The 15665-nt window shown below is 47.4% G+C and overlaps 4 protein-coding genes and 1 non-coding gene across 6 annotated transcripts; 4 read left to right on the top strand and 1 right to left on the bottom strand.

Annotated features, from left to right (window-relative positions):
- Window positions 1–94: 94 nt before the first annotated feature.
- CNF04410 (hypothetical protein) lies at window positions 95–3001 on the top strand. The gene is made up of 4 exons (XM_571402.2): window positions 95–1286; window positions 1341–2056; window positions 2107–2180; window positions 2232–3001. Exons 1-4 carry the CDS (start codon window positions 524–526, stop codon window positions 2731–2733), a joined length of 2055 nt encoding a protein of 684 aa, XP_571402.2. The 5' UTR covers window positions 95–523; the 3' UTR covers window positions 2734–3001.
- Window positions 3002–4036: 1035 nt separating this feature from the next.
- CNF04400 (expressed protein) lies at window positions 4037–4760 on the top strand. Its single transcript, XM_571400.1, has 2 exons — window positions 4037–4202; window positions 4251–4760. The coding sequence occupies exons 1-2, from the start codon at window positions 4054–4056 to the stop codon at window positions 4669–4671; spliced, it is 570 nt and encodes a 189-aa protein (XP_571400.1). The 5' UTR covers window positions 4037–4053; the 3' UTR covers window positions 4672–4760.
- A 1541-nt stretch (window positions 4761–6301) lies between these two features.
- Window positions 6302–11195, top strand: CNF04390 (conserved hypothetical protein). Of its 2 annotated transcripts, XM_024658591.1 has the most exons (12): window positions 6302–6587; window positions 6693–6800; window positions 6858–7004; window positions 7056–7261; window positions 7319–7766; window positions 7820–8346; window positions 8402–9244; window positions 9306–9449; window positions 9514–9742; window positions 9800–9879; window positions 9929–10000; window positions 10055–11195. In XM_024658591.1, exons 7-12 carry the CDS (start codon window positions 8914–8916, stop codon window positions 11083–11085), a joined length of 1887 nt encoding a protein of 628 aa, XP_024514516.1. In that variant the 5' UTR covers window positions 6302–6587; window positions 6693–6800; window positions 6858–7004; window positions 7056–7261; window positions 7319–7766; window positions 7820–8346; window positions 8402–8913; the 3' UTR covers window positions 11086–11195. The 2 variants fall into 2 exon arrangements, with proteins under 2 accessions (XP_024514516.1, XP_024513048.1); XM_024657456.1 differs by lacking the exons at window positions 7319–7766; window positions 7820–8346 and having other exon boundaries at window positions 7056–7078; window positions 9180–9244.
- Window positions 11196–11642: 447 nt separating this feature from the next.
- On the bottom strand, window positions 11643–11732 carry CNF04380. Its single transcript has one exon. It is a non-coding gene; the product is annotated as a tRNA-Arg (tRNA).
- Window positions 11733–11885: 153 nt separating this feature from the next.
- Window positions 11886–15565, top strand: CNF04360 (hypothetical protein). Its single transcript, XM_024657455.1, has 7 exons — window positions 11886–12465; window positions 12529–13052; window positions 13105–13219; window positions 13270–13691; window positions 13745–14106; window positions 14167–14749; window positions 14999–15565. Exons 1-7 carry the CDS (start codon window positions 11961–11963, stop codon window positions 15236–15238), a joined length of 2751 nt encoding a protein of 916 aa, XP_024513045.1. The 5' UTR covers window positions 11886–11960; the 3' UTR covers window positions 15239–15565.
- The last annotated feature ends 100 nt before the right edge of the window (window positions 15566–15665 follow it).

Raw genomic sequence — 15665 nt, 5'->3', positions numbered from 1 at the left:
ACATTACGTAATATAGAACTCAAAGTGTGCTTATTACCGCGTTTTAATACGATTGGTTTTCTCTGATCAGAATCTTGATTAAATTTAAGCAACCGACAAACATAAAATGACGACCCGGACCCTGGGCAGGAAGTTAATAAAATGAGAATCCGATGGCTGCTCGAGATCTTTCATAGCCGCGATGAGTGTAAAATGAAAAGTGACGAGCCGCGAAGGAAAAGTTGCGTCAGTCCCGTCAGGCAGACAGTTAGCACAGCCGATGATGAAAGGATCGACGTCATTTAGGACTATTATCATATTTGTCCGTCGGCTTTCGCCCCATGCTTTTGGGTCTTTTGTAAGCGGCAAGATGCACGCCAGCACGAGTAACTTGACCGACTGAGGGTGTTAAGAGTATCAGGTCTGGGTCATGCAGTGAAAATCAATGCAAAGCTAGCTAGAAACTTCGTATACTGAAGAACAAACGGACAAAACGTTAAAGCTACTTTTCGACGACAGAAGAATATACCCATCACGCCCCGGTATGCCCAACATTATCTCAAAGATCTTGCATCGCAAGAGCAAATCATCCTCATCTGCTGGGACATCTCCTTCTCCAGCTTCGAAATCAACCCCAAACCTTTCTCGATCGACTCAAACCCCGTCACAGTCGCCTACTACCCCAGCCAAGTCGAGACACACCCCTCCCACCACTGTAGGCTCGCGTTCAGCACGAAACCTGGTGAATTCACCGGGGCCAGATGTTGCGGCCCAGAGTAAAGATCTCCCCGATATACCATCATTTGCAGCTGTTCAGGCTAGCTCAAGAAACCAGCAACGATTAAATCAGTCCCCAAATAGCAGCAGAGTTTTGCCTACCAAGTTTGCCAGCCCAGTTGGGCAAGATGAAGAGGATGTGGTTGTAATCGACAAGTCTTCGGACCCTCGTTTGCCTGAAGAAACATCTTTGGAAGAGAGGCCGCTTGATGAGATGGTTCGAAAGACATCGGGTCAGATTGGTCGCTCTCGAGAAGACGGAGGCGCTTTTGGAGGAGGTCATCAGACTGAGTCTTTTGATCCTCATTCATCTACAGAGGCTTCTTTCGAGGCCCGGGGGCCTGAAGGTCTTTCTGAAAAGTCCTTGAATCAGACTTTGCAGCCAATAGAGAGCGGAGGCGATTTGAAAAGGGGCAAGACAACCAGAAGTCTTCAAGGTGCCGAGAATACCCAAAAGATCAGCGAATTCCCTTCCCCTCCTGAAAGACCGGAGAACATCTCCCGCTTGAATGGAGGCGAGGCAAACCAGGGTAAGAATAAATGTATTCTCTTCGGTATATTAAGAAGCTGACCCTTCTCTTCAGATCTCAGCTATCTTGCAGACTTAGTCAGCACTGGGGAGACAACCCCCGGTTCCATCGCGGGTGTCACCGTGCCTGTTGCGGGAGGTACTTGGGTCCAATCGAACGACCGAACTTTGGCCACTGAAGATAATATCAATGACAAGTTTTCTACTCTCTCTACTAATTCTCGACATCCACAAGGTCATCCAGAGTATGATTTCCCTCGGGCCCCTTCAGCTGCTGGATCCTCTACCGGAACTTCGACGTATGCTACAGCCTTCTCGACACCTATGGCTGATGCCGCCTCACTAGCCCCTAGTGATACTACTGCCCGAGCTGTGGAGGGTGCGTCTCTTGAGAGAGGTATTACGCCTACTGGAGTAGATGCAGCTCCAAATGCTATCACCGCAAATCCCGCAACGGGTGCTCTTGCTAGAAACGTGACTTCCGCGACTTCAACTTCCGTCCCAACCACGACCACCTCGGCAACTCCGGCCGACAACGCAATCACAACAGCAAGTAAACAAGAGAGAGAAGGAAGAAGTCTCGATGTCCTGGAGCAGCACCGTGCTGAATTGAATGATAAGATTGAGGCGGGATGTTCGGCAAGAGCTAAGGAGAGTCAGCCTTTGACTGAAGAGGGTTACGAGGTGTTTGTAAAGGCTGGAATGAAGGATCTTGTGGGTAAGGCGGACACAATTGAAACGAATACGAGATGGTTGGAGCCTGTCGTCAAAGTGAGTAGTTTATTTCATGGTGGTTATCTCATGCGCTGATTGAACTATAGGAGCACATCCGACCTCAGGTGCATACCGAGTATGCTACTAATATAGATCGAGAGATCCATGTTTACCACGAGTAGTGAGTTTACTCTTGAAGAGTTGTCCTCAAGCTTTGCTTACATCGTCCTAGCCCTAGAATTCTCCCAGTCGAAGATCCTAATCCCACTACCCAGCCCACCAAACACCGTATATTCTCCGCCGTGGATAATAAATGGCACGAAGTCGACGAGGCCACTGCCCGCGAAGTCTTGGGTGACGATGTCTTTGAAAACGGGCCAAAGGAAGTCAGGGAGAAACGATTTTCGCTCTTACCCGGCTTGGGAGAGATGAGAAAGGAGGATCAAGATAAATGGAGGCTTGTCAATGGCAAATGGGTTGAGATCGCTGATGTCAGAGAGCCTTATAATGGTCGGCTGGGAGGTGAGCAAGAAGATGAGGATGGATTCCTGTGGGGTCAAGGAAATGGAAAAGTTTGGGAAAGAGAGTATACAGTGGGAGAGACTGTGAGCGATTGGAAAGAAGTTGCAAAGGAGAAATTAGGTTTGGGACACAAGAATACTGAAAGCACGAAGAAAATCCAGACTGACCAGGTGCCCAGGAGTGCGAGCCAGTCAGTTGGTGTAGCTTTGTGAAGGGCATAATTTGAATTTGTTGTCATAGCTCTAAGGGAAGAAATCTATAATAAGTGTTAGCAGATGCTTGTGAATAAATATCCTTGTAACGTACCAAAATTAGCATGGATATGTGGTATAATCCATGTATTATTTTGAGGGCAATCTTATCAGGAAGGAACTGATAGTTGTTGGAGTTAGCGAGAACGTGTGAACAACAGGGTGCCTAGGTGGATGTGTGGTCGCAGCAGGAAGGACAGATCAGGGACGTGAAGGGACGTTGTGGTTCTTCTTTATACATCTGTTTCCTGGTTCTTTCTTCTTATGCAACAAACAACTAGTATTACAACAAGAGTGGCGCCTTTTGGATACGACAAGTCATCGTGGGAAAATGACTGGACTGCTGTATAACCTCCGGGGGAAGCTTCCGGCTTTTTTTCTTCTGATGGATGAGTGATGACGACAGCAGGTGACCACCATATCCGCGGAAGATGGCGCATGAGTGAATACGTTTCTTGACACTTTTTCGACTCATGTGTGCTATTGTATGTTGTGCATCCAGAGCACACAAAGTCATGTATGAACAATTAGATTGCCAAAAAAGGAGGCAGACACTGCACCATTGCGACTCATCGAAACAAATATTATTGGAAGTCGCTCATTCATCAATAAATAAGATTTTGGACCACCTCCACCTCATTCGACCGGCTCTTCTTTCCCGAATTACCCGACGAGAACGCTTCTTGGCGCCCTGCGGGCATTACCCGCCTGACTCAGCCTTTCTATTTTCCCATCATCTCGGAACAAGGTATTCGAAAAGGAGTTCGAAATCATTTCCACCTTCCATCCGCGCATACGAAATCATCGCCTTACAAAGCGGAGTCAGACGCCAGATGAGATGTTCGAAATGACGCAATCTGCCTAATCGCCTCTACCACGTTTCCCATTTCCTTACCGGAATCACGGGTTTTGCTCTTGGCGCCGTTCCGTCTTTAGAGCATGGGCCAGCACGAGCTGTGCTTTAGCCGTGAAAATTTAAAGAGATGACCCATCGACCACGTTCCAGCACATTCTAGACAATGCTATTTCGAACAAGATCGACAGAGAACGCGTCAGACGACTGTGTATAGTCTCAGTGCGAGTTGGACATTCGAAAAAGCACGTTAGGTATGGGATATTCTCGCTTAGCGATGGGATATTGTTTGTGTATACGTTGTATGGTCATGTGATATTTCAGCCGGCGACGGGGAAGTGAAGAAGATATATAAAGAAGTGAGTTTCTGACCGAGGTGCGTCCCACCGGACAAAATATTCGATCACACCGCAAGAATCACGTACAACATGTCATCCCAACCTAACCCTACTTCCACATTCCCCACCATCATTTGGCATCCTTCGTTCAACCCCTCTCAAGGGTTCAACAGTGCTAGCATTGATTCTAATCAAGCTCTCAGACCATGGTTGCCTTCGCCTCAAGTCTCAAATACCAAGTGAGCTTAACTCTGCTTTTCAACTGGCCATGTCTAATTTCTCCATAGCTCTGATAAGTTGTCGAGCCTTTCCCTCGACGATCAGTCCCATCCCCAATCACACCCCCAATCCCAATCCCAATCCCGACCCAGCCAATCCACACCCCAACCTCCATCCACATCTACCAGCAAAACCCGCCAGCCCCAGGCATATGTTGCATACCCCGAACTTACCTGCCTCCACTGTCTCGGCGCTAACCCCCCTGGCAAGCTCGGGTATGTGGTCAGCTACGTCCCAGCCGATGCGTCCGGCAAGCCACTCACAAATGACGAAGGCTGGCACAAGGTGGAGAGAAGAGATACACAAGAAGAAGAGCTTCCGGAAGGGACTCGATCACCCAGTGCATTCCAGGCGGCTGAGATTTTGGGGGACAAGAAGTATGTGCCTGATGGGGCAGAGGATGATTTGGTTGGTGATATGGTAGAATAAACATGGGAATGGAGGACGGCGTATCCGCATAATGTACTTAGCCGAAAGGTTTGTGCCTGTACAGTAACGCATGGACTTGATTGCATTGATCAATTCTTTTGCTCACTCAAGATGAGACTGACTTGTTGGCTTTACTCAGCTATACTAACGGCATAGAACAAGCGGTATGTAGAAAGATAAGCAAACGAGAATGAGAGTGTTCTGTATAGCGACAAAGGACAGGCAGTGCAAACATCGCTATGCGACGAAAAAAGATGAGCGCGTGAGCGTATGTATAATTTGTACAAATGATCCGGCGCCAAGAACAATCAATGGTCGCTGATAATATACGTATACTCTGCGCTGCGCGTAATTCATTTGTTGTCCATCTCCTTCATCCAACATAGCTAAAATAATGATAAACTCATGTGCTGATATGGAAGATATGCATATTTACTGTCATTAGTTCTTTATGGTGCAGTATTGCATTGGCCGAGCTACGAAAATGATATCCCTTAACATAACAAATGGTAACAATACGAGAAATGTCTTCCCAGTGATGTCGACGAGGCCATAAATGGCGGATCAAAGTAACAGCTGATGACAGTTTATGCTGAGATCGTGGCTGATGAGTAACCGATCCTGTTATCTGTCAGGTATACTTGATCGACTGGACTACTGGGTCCTGAAGGAGATATGTCGGGGCTTAAGGAAGGAAAAAAAAAAATGTAGTAGTAAGTGCATTTGTTGTTGTCGTTGGTCGGTCATCATCACACCTTTTGTCACGCACGGCTTGCCCGATTGATAAGAATAAAGTAAGATGCGAGAGGTATTACTTCGACAAAGATACGAGGCTCATGTCGAGTAGGGTTCTTGAACGGAATTGATGATAGCCATGATGAATTTTTACGAGCGAGTGAGCGGTATGGTACAGCACGAGATTGAAGGGGAATGAAGAAGATGAAATAATTACTTAAGACTTCAGATCAAGCAGATCCCTTCTTTTCCCTTCTTCTACTTTTGTACTACCCCACAGAGCCTGGACAACGGCACTTGTGTGTGGGCCTCTCAATCACTTTTCACCACTCGCCTTTCTACCCCTCCTGCTCTTGTCCTTGTTCCTGTTTGCCCAGATGATAGGTGACTGATGAAAGGTAAATAGATACGTTGTCGATCCCAAGTCAAAGTTCAGCCGTGAGCCGTAAAAAAGTGTCAAATAACAGAAAACGGGAGATCGCAGATCGCATCCTATATAAATTAATTAATGAAATAAATGAAACAAGAGAAGATCGTCAGGTTCCCCCGTCTTCTTCCCGGTCACCGCTAATAATTCCCCTTGATTCAAGGCGTAATTACGATTCTTTATTTATAAAGTCCAAACCGCCGAGGACAATTACTAGCTGATATAAGTGGCAGGTATAGTAGTAATTCCCAGCAAACATCAAGCATCCACCGGCCACCTTCATTAGCCTTGGATGTCTACATACATTTGTAATGCCAAAATGTAATGAAGAATAATAAGGTTTGAGTTAGGGTTTGGTACGGATTGCATGTGCTGATTTATTCGGTGCCTGGTAACGGTCAGGCGATGATTAGCGTTGTTTTAGACAGGGATGTAACAAAAAGCTACCAGCCATAAAAACAGCCTGAATACCATTATGCCCGAGGGTGTAAACCTAAGTTGTGGCTGCAGGTTGTATATATTATTGATGACGAGTACTGCGAAGGGTTAATACGGAAAGTAGTACAGCGAAAGCAGCAGCGGCCACTTTTCCACGCTCTTTACAACGTCCCGCACAAAGGAGAATAGTGGAGCGTCGAAAGGGACGCAGGGGTTTATCTCTACTGCACCTCCAGCACGCTGTCTATCAACCATCGTTGTAAATACATTCGCTGTGAATACACGCTCAGGCCATCTGTGTGAGTGACTGTGATCTGTGAGTGATTGTGTTTAAAAATGTCGGATGGTCCGTGCGCCTGCTAGCCTTCGAGAAAGATTTGCTGAGGTGTCACCTTTTATTATTTACTAACATTAACAAAAGCTCATGTCCGCCCACGGCCACCCCTCCACCTCCTCCCAGCAGCCGCACCTCTCCAATATCCTCGCACCAGCCAGCCAGCCAGCCAACACTGAGCGAACGGAGAGCGAGGTACGAACCAGAAACAGTGCTGCGGGGAACAAGAGATTGACTTTGCCTGCTGTCCAGATCCAAGCAGATGATGGTGGCGGAGAGGGCGAGCAAGGCCAGAATGCAGACCGGAGCGATAGTAGCAAGGGTAAGGAGAAGGATAAGGAGTATGACAAATGGATACAGGGGATTGACTATGCTTACGAATATGTGCCTGTAACTCAGGTGAGTGGGATACACATTCTCGTCACAATCGCATGCTGACTCTTATCCCAGCGACGTCAAGGAAGAAAGAATATGTAAGTGTCTTGCTGTCGTGGTGGCTTGGGTTCCTGTTCCTTTCTCTGTTTTTTTCCTCTCTTGGATTGGGCTTTGTTATGAATGGCTTCGCTAGGTGATGGACGCCAAATCTACCTTCTCTCTGGAAGCTTTCAATGAACGGACGATTATTACCACATAGACTTGTCAATTTGGCCTTGCTCGTGAGTTCAAGTCCAGTTTGCTTCTCCAGAGGATATTCGTTGCTCATCTACCTCGAGGTCACGCGGGACTGCTTTTTATCATTGTCACTCTTTCACACCTTAACTTGTTTTGTATCACAAATTATCAATTTTGAATTCTCGTCGCGGTTAAAAGCGTATTCGGCAATTCTTATTTGCACTGCGTTGTTTTCACCATCGCGGACCTCATTCTCTTACCAGGAAAGCCGGCTCTGAAAGAACGGGAATCCTACGTTTTCGCCTCTGCTTCTATTACTTGTTCATTAGTCACTCAGTGTCACCGGCTTTCCCTGTCAACTTATATATCATGACCTGCGTACATTCGCAGAAATCTACAGCTTCGCCCGGTTTCCTTTAGACTGCAAGATCCTCTGGACTACGATATTAAAAGTATTCGAGGCAGCTAGTTCTGACGATGGGCGAATTGGGAAACTGGAGGACTTTCAAGAGACTTGTCGTCGTATTCTCCACAAGCTGAGAGCAAGATGTGGGTCTCAGTTCCACAGAGATTACCTGGGAAGATTACTGATAACGAATCAGACTGTCGAACGCTGTTGAGGGCTCTTCCTTTGCGCAATCGGATCCCAGCCCTTTCCATTTGTAAGGCTCGCACAAAGCTTCCCGACTACACTATAGTGTCTGCCCTTCACAAAAATGAACCAAATGAGATTCTTCGCCCGAGGGTCATCTAGCATACCACAATCCACTCGTACGTCTGACGAAAAACAATACTTCGCGGCACTATATTGGGCTCTCACATTACGAGTGCTCGCCTTTATTTGGATCGGAGTCCATTTGCTGTGAAGTCAACTCAAACCGTCCATCGGAAATTCGCGCGATGGACAATGGTCTATTTGTGCAGATCGTTTCAAAAGCCCGCAAGATGTTTTGTGGGATGTCACTTTCCCTCTCCTCTTCAGCCCGGCGAAAAGAGGTGGTGGGGTGATAGAGGGTTGGAGGATTGGATGAGGGCTGTTCGGTTATTATTCTGAACCTGACAATCCCACGGTGGATCTGTCTTAACACTTAAAACCCAAGGATGTTTTATGAAACATGTTTGCATGTAGGTGAGTATGCATTCTGAGGGTTGAATGTGATCATTCTACTAATGTTCAACCACAGAACCACATCGCCAAGGCTCATTACCTCTTCGCCTGAAACTTCTACACCCACAGCATGTGGATTCGCGGACACCGTTCAAGGATTTTGTCCAACGTTCGATCGCCGACACCTATCAAAAATCACCGGACACCTTTGATCTCCACATACACACAATTGTATACACAAAAACAGTCACTCCTACGTCCATTGTCCTTTTTCTCGCTTTATCAGCCCTATACTTTCCCCTGCATTGCCCCGCATCGCAGTAGTCTTCCCGATCTTATCGCTCCTTATTGTTCTTTTAGGGTCCTTTTGAACACACATCATCCTTGATAGTTTCGTTCATCTATTACGAAAGTACCCAAGGACGTTGTTCTTTGTGCTCTTTGTGTATCGCTCGTCTTTTCGTTGGTCGAAGTGCTGTAAAGAGTGATTTCCAAAAAGTCTTCAGGCTTGTGCCTTTAATTACCCATTCCCTGCTTTATTTTGCTTGTTCTTTTATTTCCTTTTTATTCTTCTTCTTCTCTTGCCTCATGGTCCATCACTCACAATTAACGTCGAATGGGGCTGATCAGATGTCTTTTTACGTCTACCCACCACCTCCACCGCCCGGCTATCAACTTGTCTACGTACCGCCCTTTCACACTACCCACTTACCACGCCAACGTCCTTGTTCAACTTCATCACTGCCGACTACACCTTCCAACCCTTACCCTCCCCATCTCCCCACGCCATCCTACACGCCAATGTCAATACGGCACTGTTCCTCGGTTGCGACGGACCATGATTGTATACTCAGAACATACGAGCTTACCATGCGGCAACAGCCTGTACAGGCAAGGATGTGTGGGATTGGAGATAAATGTGAGTTTTGTGCGGAGAAGCACTAAGGGAGGGGGACGGGATTGCTAACTGGCTTGAATAGCCGATCGACGGCCAGTGGATCCCACGCCAATCATTCAGCTGAAGGTTATCGACCCGCAAGGCGATGATATCACCTCAATCGATCCTCAGACTAGGCAGCAGATCCGAAGGCCGTCCGGTTCTGAGGGCATGACATATATGCAAAGTAAGCCCAATTAATCCTTATACACCTCAATCCGGCTTGTCTCATGCTGAAGTTTTATACGCAGATCCATACTATTTCTTATTCGCTTGCCTTGTCGGCGGTGAGGAACAGGAGGACGAGCTTCATGTTATTGATGATGGCAAAACCCGATTCCTAACCGGGACACCTGTTTCTTCATTGTATCATCTTAAGGACTTGGATAATTCGGATGCGGCCTTCTTTGTGTTCCCTGATCTTGGTGTGAGGAAAGAGGGGAGATACAAGTTGAAATTGACGTTGTTTGAGATTGTCGAGTGAGTTATCTCAACTCACCCTACCGCGCTGGGCATGCTGATACATGTCGCTCGCAGTCAAGAAGTATATTACTGTACCACAATGTTCACTTCTACATTCTCTGTGTACTCAGCCAAAAAGTTTCCAGGAATGTCAAGTACGTCGCTCAATGTCAAGAAGAGATGATTGTTGACGATGTAATGCAGAAGCTACAGATTTATCGGTATCATTCGCCGAGCAGGGCCTCAAAATTCGAGTCCGTAAAGATCCTCGCCAACGTTAGTTCGATGCTTCTTAGTGGCATGTGAGTTTCGGCTGATGCTGATCAGCAGCTGCGCGTGCAACGGCATCTTCAAGTGGAAAATCGAAGCGGAAGAGTGATGCGCACGAATCAGAAGAGGAGGCGCCAGCGCAAGGGCAGTCCAAGAGGACCCGAGGGCTTTCGATGGGTTACCCCGGACACGAACAACGTTTCCACCCTCCTCCAGGCGAACACCATTACTACCCTTATCCTCCCAACTATCCTCCCCCGTCCGGTTATTATCCTCCATCAGGTCATCCCATGCCTCCCCCACCACCACCTAGTGCATACGACCCTTACCGCTCTCATATGTCCCGTAGCGGATCGCCGTACTCTTACCACCCACCTTACCCCCCTTACTCTGCCCCAGGATATCCACCACCTCCATCAAGTAACTATCATGTCAACTCTGGCCGTCCGTCTACCAATCCAGAATCAAGTCCAAGTAGACATCGCCACTCTCTGCCTCCTCCGGGATATGTTCTGGACCCCCGCCCAATTCCGTTGCCTTCTTCTCATGGCCACCATGCGTACCCAACATCATCTGGTATGGGGTACCCGCCATACCCAATGCATAGCGAGTCCTATGACCGAGCAGGTGTGCCATGGGCTCAGGAGCGCCGTCCAACATTGCCGCCGCCACCACTTCCAGAATCTGCGATGGGCAGACCTGGGTCTCGAGGAACTGGTCATCATTCGACCCATCCTTCTTCTCTTCGTCAAGGGGTTTCTCCACTCGAAAGCCCAGGAAGACTTCAGTATGCTCAAAGTCCCGATATGGGATCATACAGACCATTATCGTCTGCTAGCACCAGAGAAGGCAGGGATGGGCGAGAAAGGGAGAGGGAACGTGAACTACATAGGGGATCGCCCGTCATACTGCCTCCGATCACTCGATCACCAGTTCTTATTTCACAGGGTCTGCCATCCATCACCGACCCTCGAGAGTCTCGGGAATGTCTGAATCAGAGTGAGAGCAGGGCAAGCGTGGGTGGAGATTCTGGGTCTCGTCCAAGCAGTTCAGGCAAAAACAAGATGGGATTGGGCAACCTGCTGGGTTGAGAGAATACTGAAAAAGGAGCTGTGTCATTTATTGTGATATAGTAGAGCAAATAGAACAATGATAAAACTGCATACCTTAGTTAAGATGCATAATAGTGTGGTCCTCGCCGAACCGAACCAGACTGGACCAAAACTACATCTTGTCATCACAACTTCCTCCACTGTGTACATTTCCAGTCAAGGATATAGTTGGCCCTGTCTTAGTTCTCGAACTTGACCGCATGACTGACCTCTCTTCACCATTAGATTAACAACTCTTTCCCAAGCATCTGCGGTAAGAAATATCGAAACGGGGGCATGGCGCCGCGACGGACGGAGATATCATATTTTTATCATCTTTGGCACTGGCTTCCCAAGCCAAGTTAGAATGTTGTAAAAAGTCATAAAAAGATTGACGTGAAGGAGGGATCGCAAGCATATCTAGGACCCGGTTCAATTGGTGCGTTGGATGTAAAAAGGTAGGTATAAAAATAACAGAATTTCAAACGAAGAAGAAATTGCAACGCGTTGGCTTTATTCGTTGCAAGGTGGTAATAATAAAAACAATTAAAAAAGTGAAGGCTCGACGGGATTTGAACCCGCGACCGCTAGATAAACTCCAGTTCACGACCTCGAAGTCTAGAATGCTACCACTGCAACACAAGCCCTTCATCGTAGTAAGCTGCTTTTCCCTTTATGTATAGACGAGTACCGAATATGTCAAAATTACATAATGAACGCGTCGCGTCTGGCCATCACGATCGGTGGACTGGACCGGACTCCTCTTGCCCATGGATAAGATGACACTACCCTATCAATAGTTGTAACTACCGTCAACCCTGCCCTCAACCCTCAAATATTCTGTCCACTTTCCGTTGGCTATCCTATCGCCTAATATGTCAGTCAAAGATTTGACCGCCAATGACATCCGGAGCAATTTACATTCCAGCCTACCGAAAAAAATCCTTCGAGAGGCCTATGTCTCGTCCCTCAGCGGAACCATCCAACCTTCTGGTTCACCAGCTCCAAGGGTAACCTTCACCATCAAAACTGAATTCGCAAGGTCTCCCAATACCTACGAAAGACAGGAGGTAGTGAAAGAGGCTTTCGTGATCAAAATTGAGCTGTATTCTGCAGAGTGGCACCCTTTCAATGGCAGTGGTAAGCCAGAACCTCGAAAGGCTCGTGCAGTTAAGAAGGATCTTGAGAAATCCTTGGAAACTGTTCGCAACCTGAAGACTCGATTGGTGAAGGAAATTGATTTGGGAGAAATGAAAGTTCTTGATATTCAAACTCCAAAACTGAGTGACCCCAAACAAAAACCGTACACAGATGTAGTTCTGGCTGGTGTTGGGGGATTAACTCTCAAGTTCAATGATAGAACCATCAAGATTATCAATGGTAGGTCATCACTACCTTCAAAGGCTCTTGAACCTTGAAAAGACGGTTAATGAACGCATTCAGAACCCAAAATTCCTATGACTAAGGTCCACTGCTCTCGTTCTTATTCCGGCGATTCACGTGAACTCCTTAGGCCTGCAACAGCTATCAATATCCCAGTCGTCAAACCAGTCAGACCTCTTTCCGAATTTCAACCTCCAGACCAGCTCTTGGTAGACGCTCGTAAACGATCAAGCGAAGAATTGGATCCCAGTGCCAAACGACATCGTAGTGATGAACGACCTGCCGACTCCCTCGTTACTGCCCCAGCGCCTCCAACTGTGGTGAATTTGAGCTCAAACCTCACACCGACGAACGCCCCTTCTGTTCCTGCCCCTAGAGCTGCGTCTGCTGTAAGAAGGGTACAAATACAAGGCGATGGTTGGATAAGCTTTGGTCCTAGCGCAAATCAGCCCACGCTTCCTGCTGGTCCTCAGTCGGGTGACAATACGTCTATAAGCGGTGCTATTGGTGAAACCGGAAGTGTCACCCAACGCGCTGTACTTCCAAGCGGATCTGAACTCAATAAAGGATTTAGAGCGAAGAACGTGGGTTACATCATGTCAAAATTCTGGTTTAGAGGCTAAACATAACCATAAGGGTACTATATATCACACGCTCGAGGAGATTGCAGCTTTTACAAATAGAATGAACGGTATCGGTGCTGTAGGCGTAGTCGGTCATATCAATGGGCCCTCACCGCCTACGAGAAATGGTATGCTATTCCATATATGCTTTTTCCATAACTCATTTACTTTATGGCAGGCAAAGATTGGATTATATCTCTCGTTTTGACAGACCCTAGCAACGCTATCGCTTCTGAACAACTTGTTTTGGCGATTTTCAGAAGGGATGGCGAACTTCTCAAGAATAAATTCAAAATTGGCGACGTCGTGCTATGCCGCAATTGTTTTTCAACCAGATTCAACGATAAGTCGAAACTGAATTGTGGAAGTAACAGTGATCAGCTTTTCATTTGGCGCGGTGGCCGACAACCAATTAATCCTTCGGAATATCAGAAATATCCGCTGGGCGACGATGAGTTGGAGAGGATGAAGGCTTTATGGAGCTGGAATACAGCTTCGAGCACGGGCAAGCAGATTGTGGATGGGATGAGCGGGAAGAAGGCAAAGATGATGTATCTTGCCAACGTTGAAGTCGGGAATTTCTTCGATGGCAATGTCAAAGTAAGTCATCTGATGTTTGAATCGTGATGTGTATCCCAGCTGACACCTAAAAGATTTTGAAAGTAATCGATAACCTCAAAGAGCAGAGGCAAGGCCCCGCTCTCGAAGTGTACATTACGGACGGGACGTGCCCTGTCCGAGCAGGCCATATCAATTCCAACTTTCACAATTTGGCCTTCGGTCTGCCTCCCGAGGCTGTCTTCTGTGTCGCCATAGACGATTTCGGCAGCGAGTCAGGGATTGAGCATTTGAAAAAAGGCAGCATCGTGAAAATCCCGAACCTGCACTGCAAGATGCATCGTCAATCTGGTTCTGTAGAGATTTTCTGGGCGAATAAGGGAACAGCGACGCAGAACTTTAGAGAGAGGAAAATTAGCCCAGTAATTGATGTGGATATCAAGGCGGAAATTGAAAGGTGCGTGCGCCCAATGCATCTCGCAAGGCGTTGTAGGATGAGCTGACCGTAGATGAGTAGGAAGATTATGGAGCTGAGGGCAAAGGAGACCGCTGTAACTGGAATCGAATATTTCGATTCCGAGCCAGAACCGGAAGCGGAGCTGGAAGTCGAGCCTCAGCCAGCATCTGCAGTCCCCTCCGGAAAAGTACCAGAAACGAAACAAGCGTCCATTCCCCTCACCAATCAGACTAGTCGTCCCGCCCTCTCAACCACCGACTCTTCCGCCACTGCAATAAGCACCATCATCCCTATGACGCCCCTCGTACAACCGGCCGATTGCTGGCGCGCGCTTCATACCATCTACCGCCACCCTACCAAACACCCTCTCTCCACGTTATCCGACATAACCGAGTTCAGGGAACCAGCCAAGCTGCGAACGATTGCCAAAGTGGATGATATCTTTTCCCGGGAAGAAGTAGGCGAGAGGGAGATGTTGGTGCATGCTTGGTGCAAGAATTGTAATAAGTGCTTTCAATCAAATCTAATGTCGTGTGGAAACTGTGGAGATGTCGAAGGGAAGCAAGTGGAGTGGAGGTATAGGTTTTATCTGTTGCTTATGGATAGGCAGTCGGATTTGACAGTATTTTGCGGGGAAGAAGCAGTGAGTCATCTGTCTCTTTCATTTTTATTTGGATATGCTGGAGTCGGGATGGTGTGTTATCCGGAATGAGGAAAGACGTGAGCAAGGAGTAAAAGGAGGACGAGAAGAAGTGACGTAGCAAAGGCGCGTATAACTTTGCCGAAAGTGCGGGGTAGCAAAGGGACGTTTCGTGGTGCATAAGGTTATGAGTTATATTTTTAGCTATTGGCTAACCAGCGCGTCTTCTTCCCCGACCTGGCCCTGAAATAGGAAGAATGGTTGCCGCCACTTCCGCCGTACGAACCAACCACAAACCCCAGAGATAAACAGAAAACCAAGCAACGCCTGGAACAGTGCTGTAAGGAGGCAAGGGATATCTTGATGGGTAAAGAAGGTGATGATGGGAGGAGACCACGTCCATGGATCGATTGGACATTGGAGCCGTATATTGTCAAGTATGGCAAGGTTGTGCAGAACAGGATTTTCGGGATGAAGAGATCAGGCTACTAAGCGTCGGATAACAGAATAGATAGCAGCGGAGGTCAAGGGGAAAAGAAAGGTTGGAGGATGAGCAAATGATTCATCATACAGATATCCTTGCGTTCTGCTGCCTGGTTTCTGATGCTGGGGCTGGGCCTTTTGTACACATTTTTCTTCTACAATTGTAATAATTTTTTAATGTCCAGTTTTTCCTGTCGTTCGTCGTCGTGCTCGATACTGTTAGGGCCGGGAATCCAGAGGGAACAGGGGAATTCTTAATTTATTAAATGCAGTCCCCATGGGGATTAGAAATCGTCGCTTATCTCCATACCCGACAACTAGACATGAATAGGTGGCGATTTAGGAATGAACGAAGGAGGTTGTAATTACGTGCCTGGCAGATCTGAACATGGGAACTGATTCGGAATCCCGAACACCCGCCGTCGCGTACAAAAGA

Source organism: Cryptococcus neoformans (assembly GCF_000091045.1).
Source record: "Cryptococcus neoformans var. neoformans JEC21 chromosome 6 sequence".
Classification (NCBI taxonomy): Eukaryota; Fungi; Basidiomycota; class Tremellomycetes; order Tremellales; family Cryptococcaceae; genus Cryptococcus; species Cryptococcus deneoformans.
The sequence above is the reverse complement of the archived record's forward strand: the minus strand, read 5'-3'. Positions and strand labels throughout refer to the sequence as shown.

Excerpts from the sequence above, each read along its gene's own strand:
- CNF04360 (XM_024657455.1), top strand. The coding sequence starts at position 11,961 with ATGTCAGTCAAAGATTTGACCGCCAATGACATCCGGAGCAATTTACAT. Across the intron at positions 13,053-13,104 it reads AAGGATTTAGAGCGAAGAAC|GGTACTATATATCACACGCT; the intron begins GTGGGTTACATC and ends CATAACCATAAG. Across the intron at positions 13,692-13,744 it reads TCTTCGATGGCAATGTCAAA|ATTTTGAAAGTAATCGATAA; the intron begins GTAAGTCATCTG and ends GACACCTAAAAG.
- CNF04400 (XM_571400.1), top strand. The coding sequence starts at position 4,054 with ATGTCATCCCAACCTAACCCTACTTCCACATTCCCCACCATCATTTGG. Across the intron at positions 4,203-4,250 it reads CCTCAAGTCTCAAATACCAA|CTCTGATAAGTTGTCGAGCC; the intron begins GTGAGCTTAACT and ends ATTTCTCCATAG.
- CNF04390 (XM_024657456.1), top strand. The coding sequence starts at position 6,696 with ATGTCCGCCCACGGCCACCCCTCCACCTCCTCCCAGCAGCCGCACCTC. Across the intron at positions 7,079-9,179 it reads CGTCAAGGAAGAAAGAATAT|AACATACGAGCTTACCATGC; the intron begins GTAAGTGTCTTG and ends TTGTATACTCAG. Across the intron at positions 9,450-9,513 it reads GGGCATGACATATATGCAAA|ATCCATACTATTTCTTATTC; the intron begins GTAAGCCCAATT and ends TTTTATACGCAG.
- CNF04410 (XM_571402.2), top strand. The coding sequence starts at position 524 with ATGCCCAACATTATCTCAAAGATCTTGCATCGCAAGAGCAAATCATCC. Across the intron at positions 1,287-1,340 it reads TGGAGGCGAGGCAAACCAGG|ATCTCAGCTATCTTGCAGAC; the intron begins GTAAGAATAAAT and ends CCTTCTCTTCAG. Across the intron at positions 2,057-2,106 it reads GGTTGGAGCCTGTCGTCAAA|GAGCACATCCGACCTCAGGT; the intron begins GTGAGTAGTTTA and ends ATTGAACTATAG.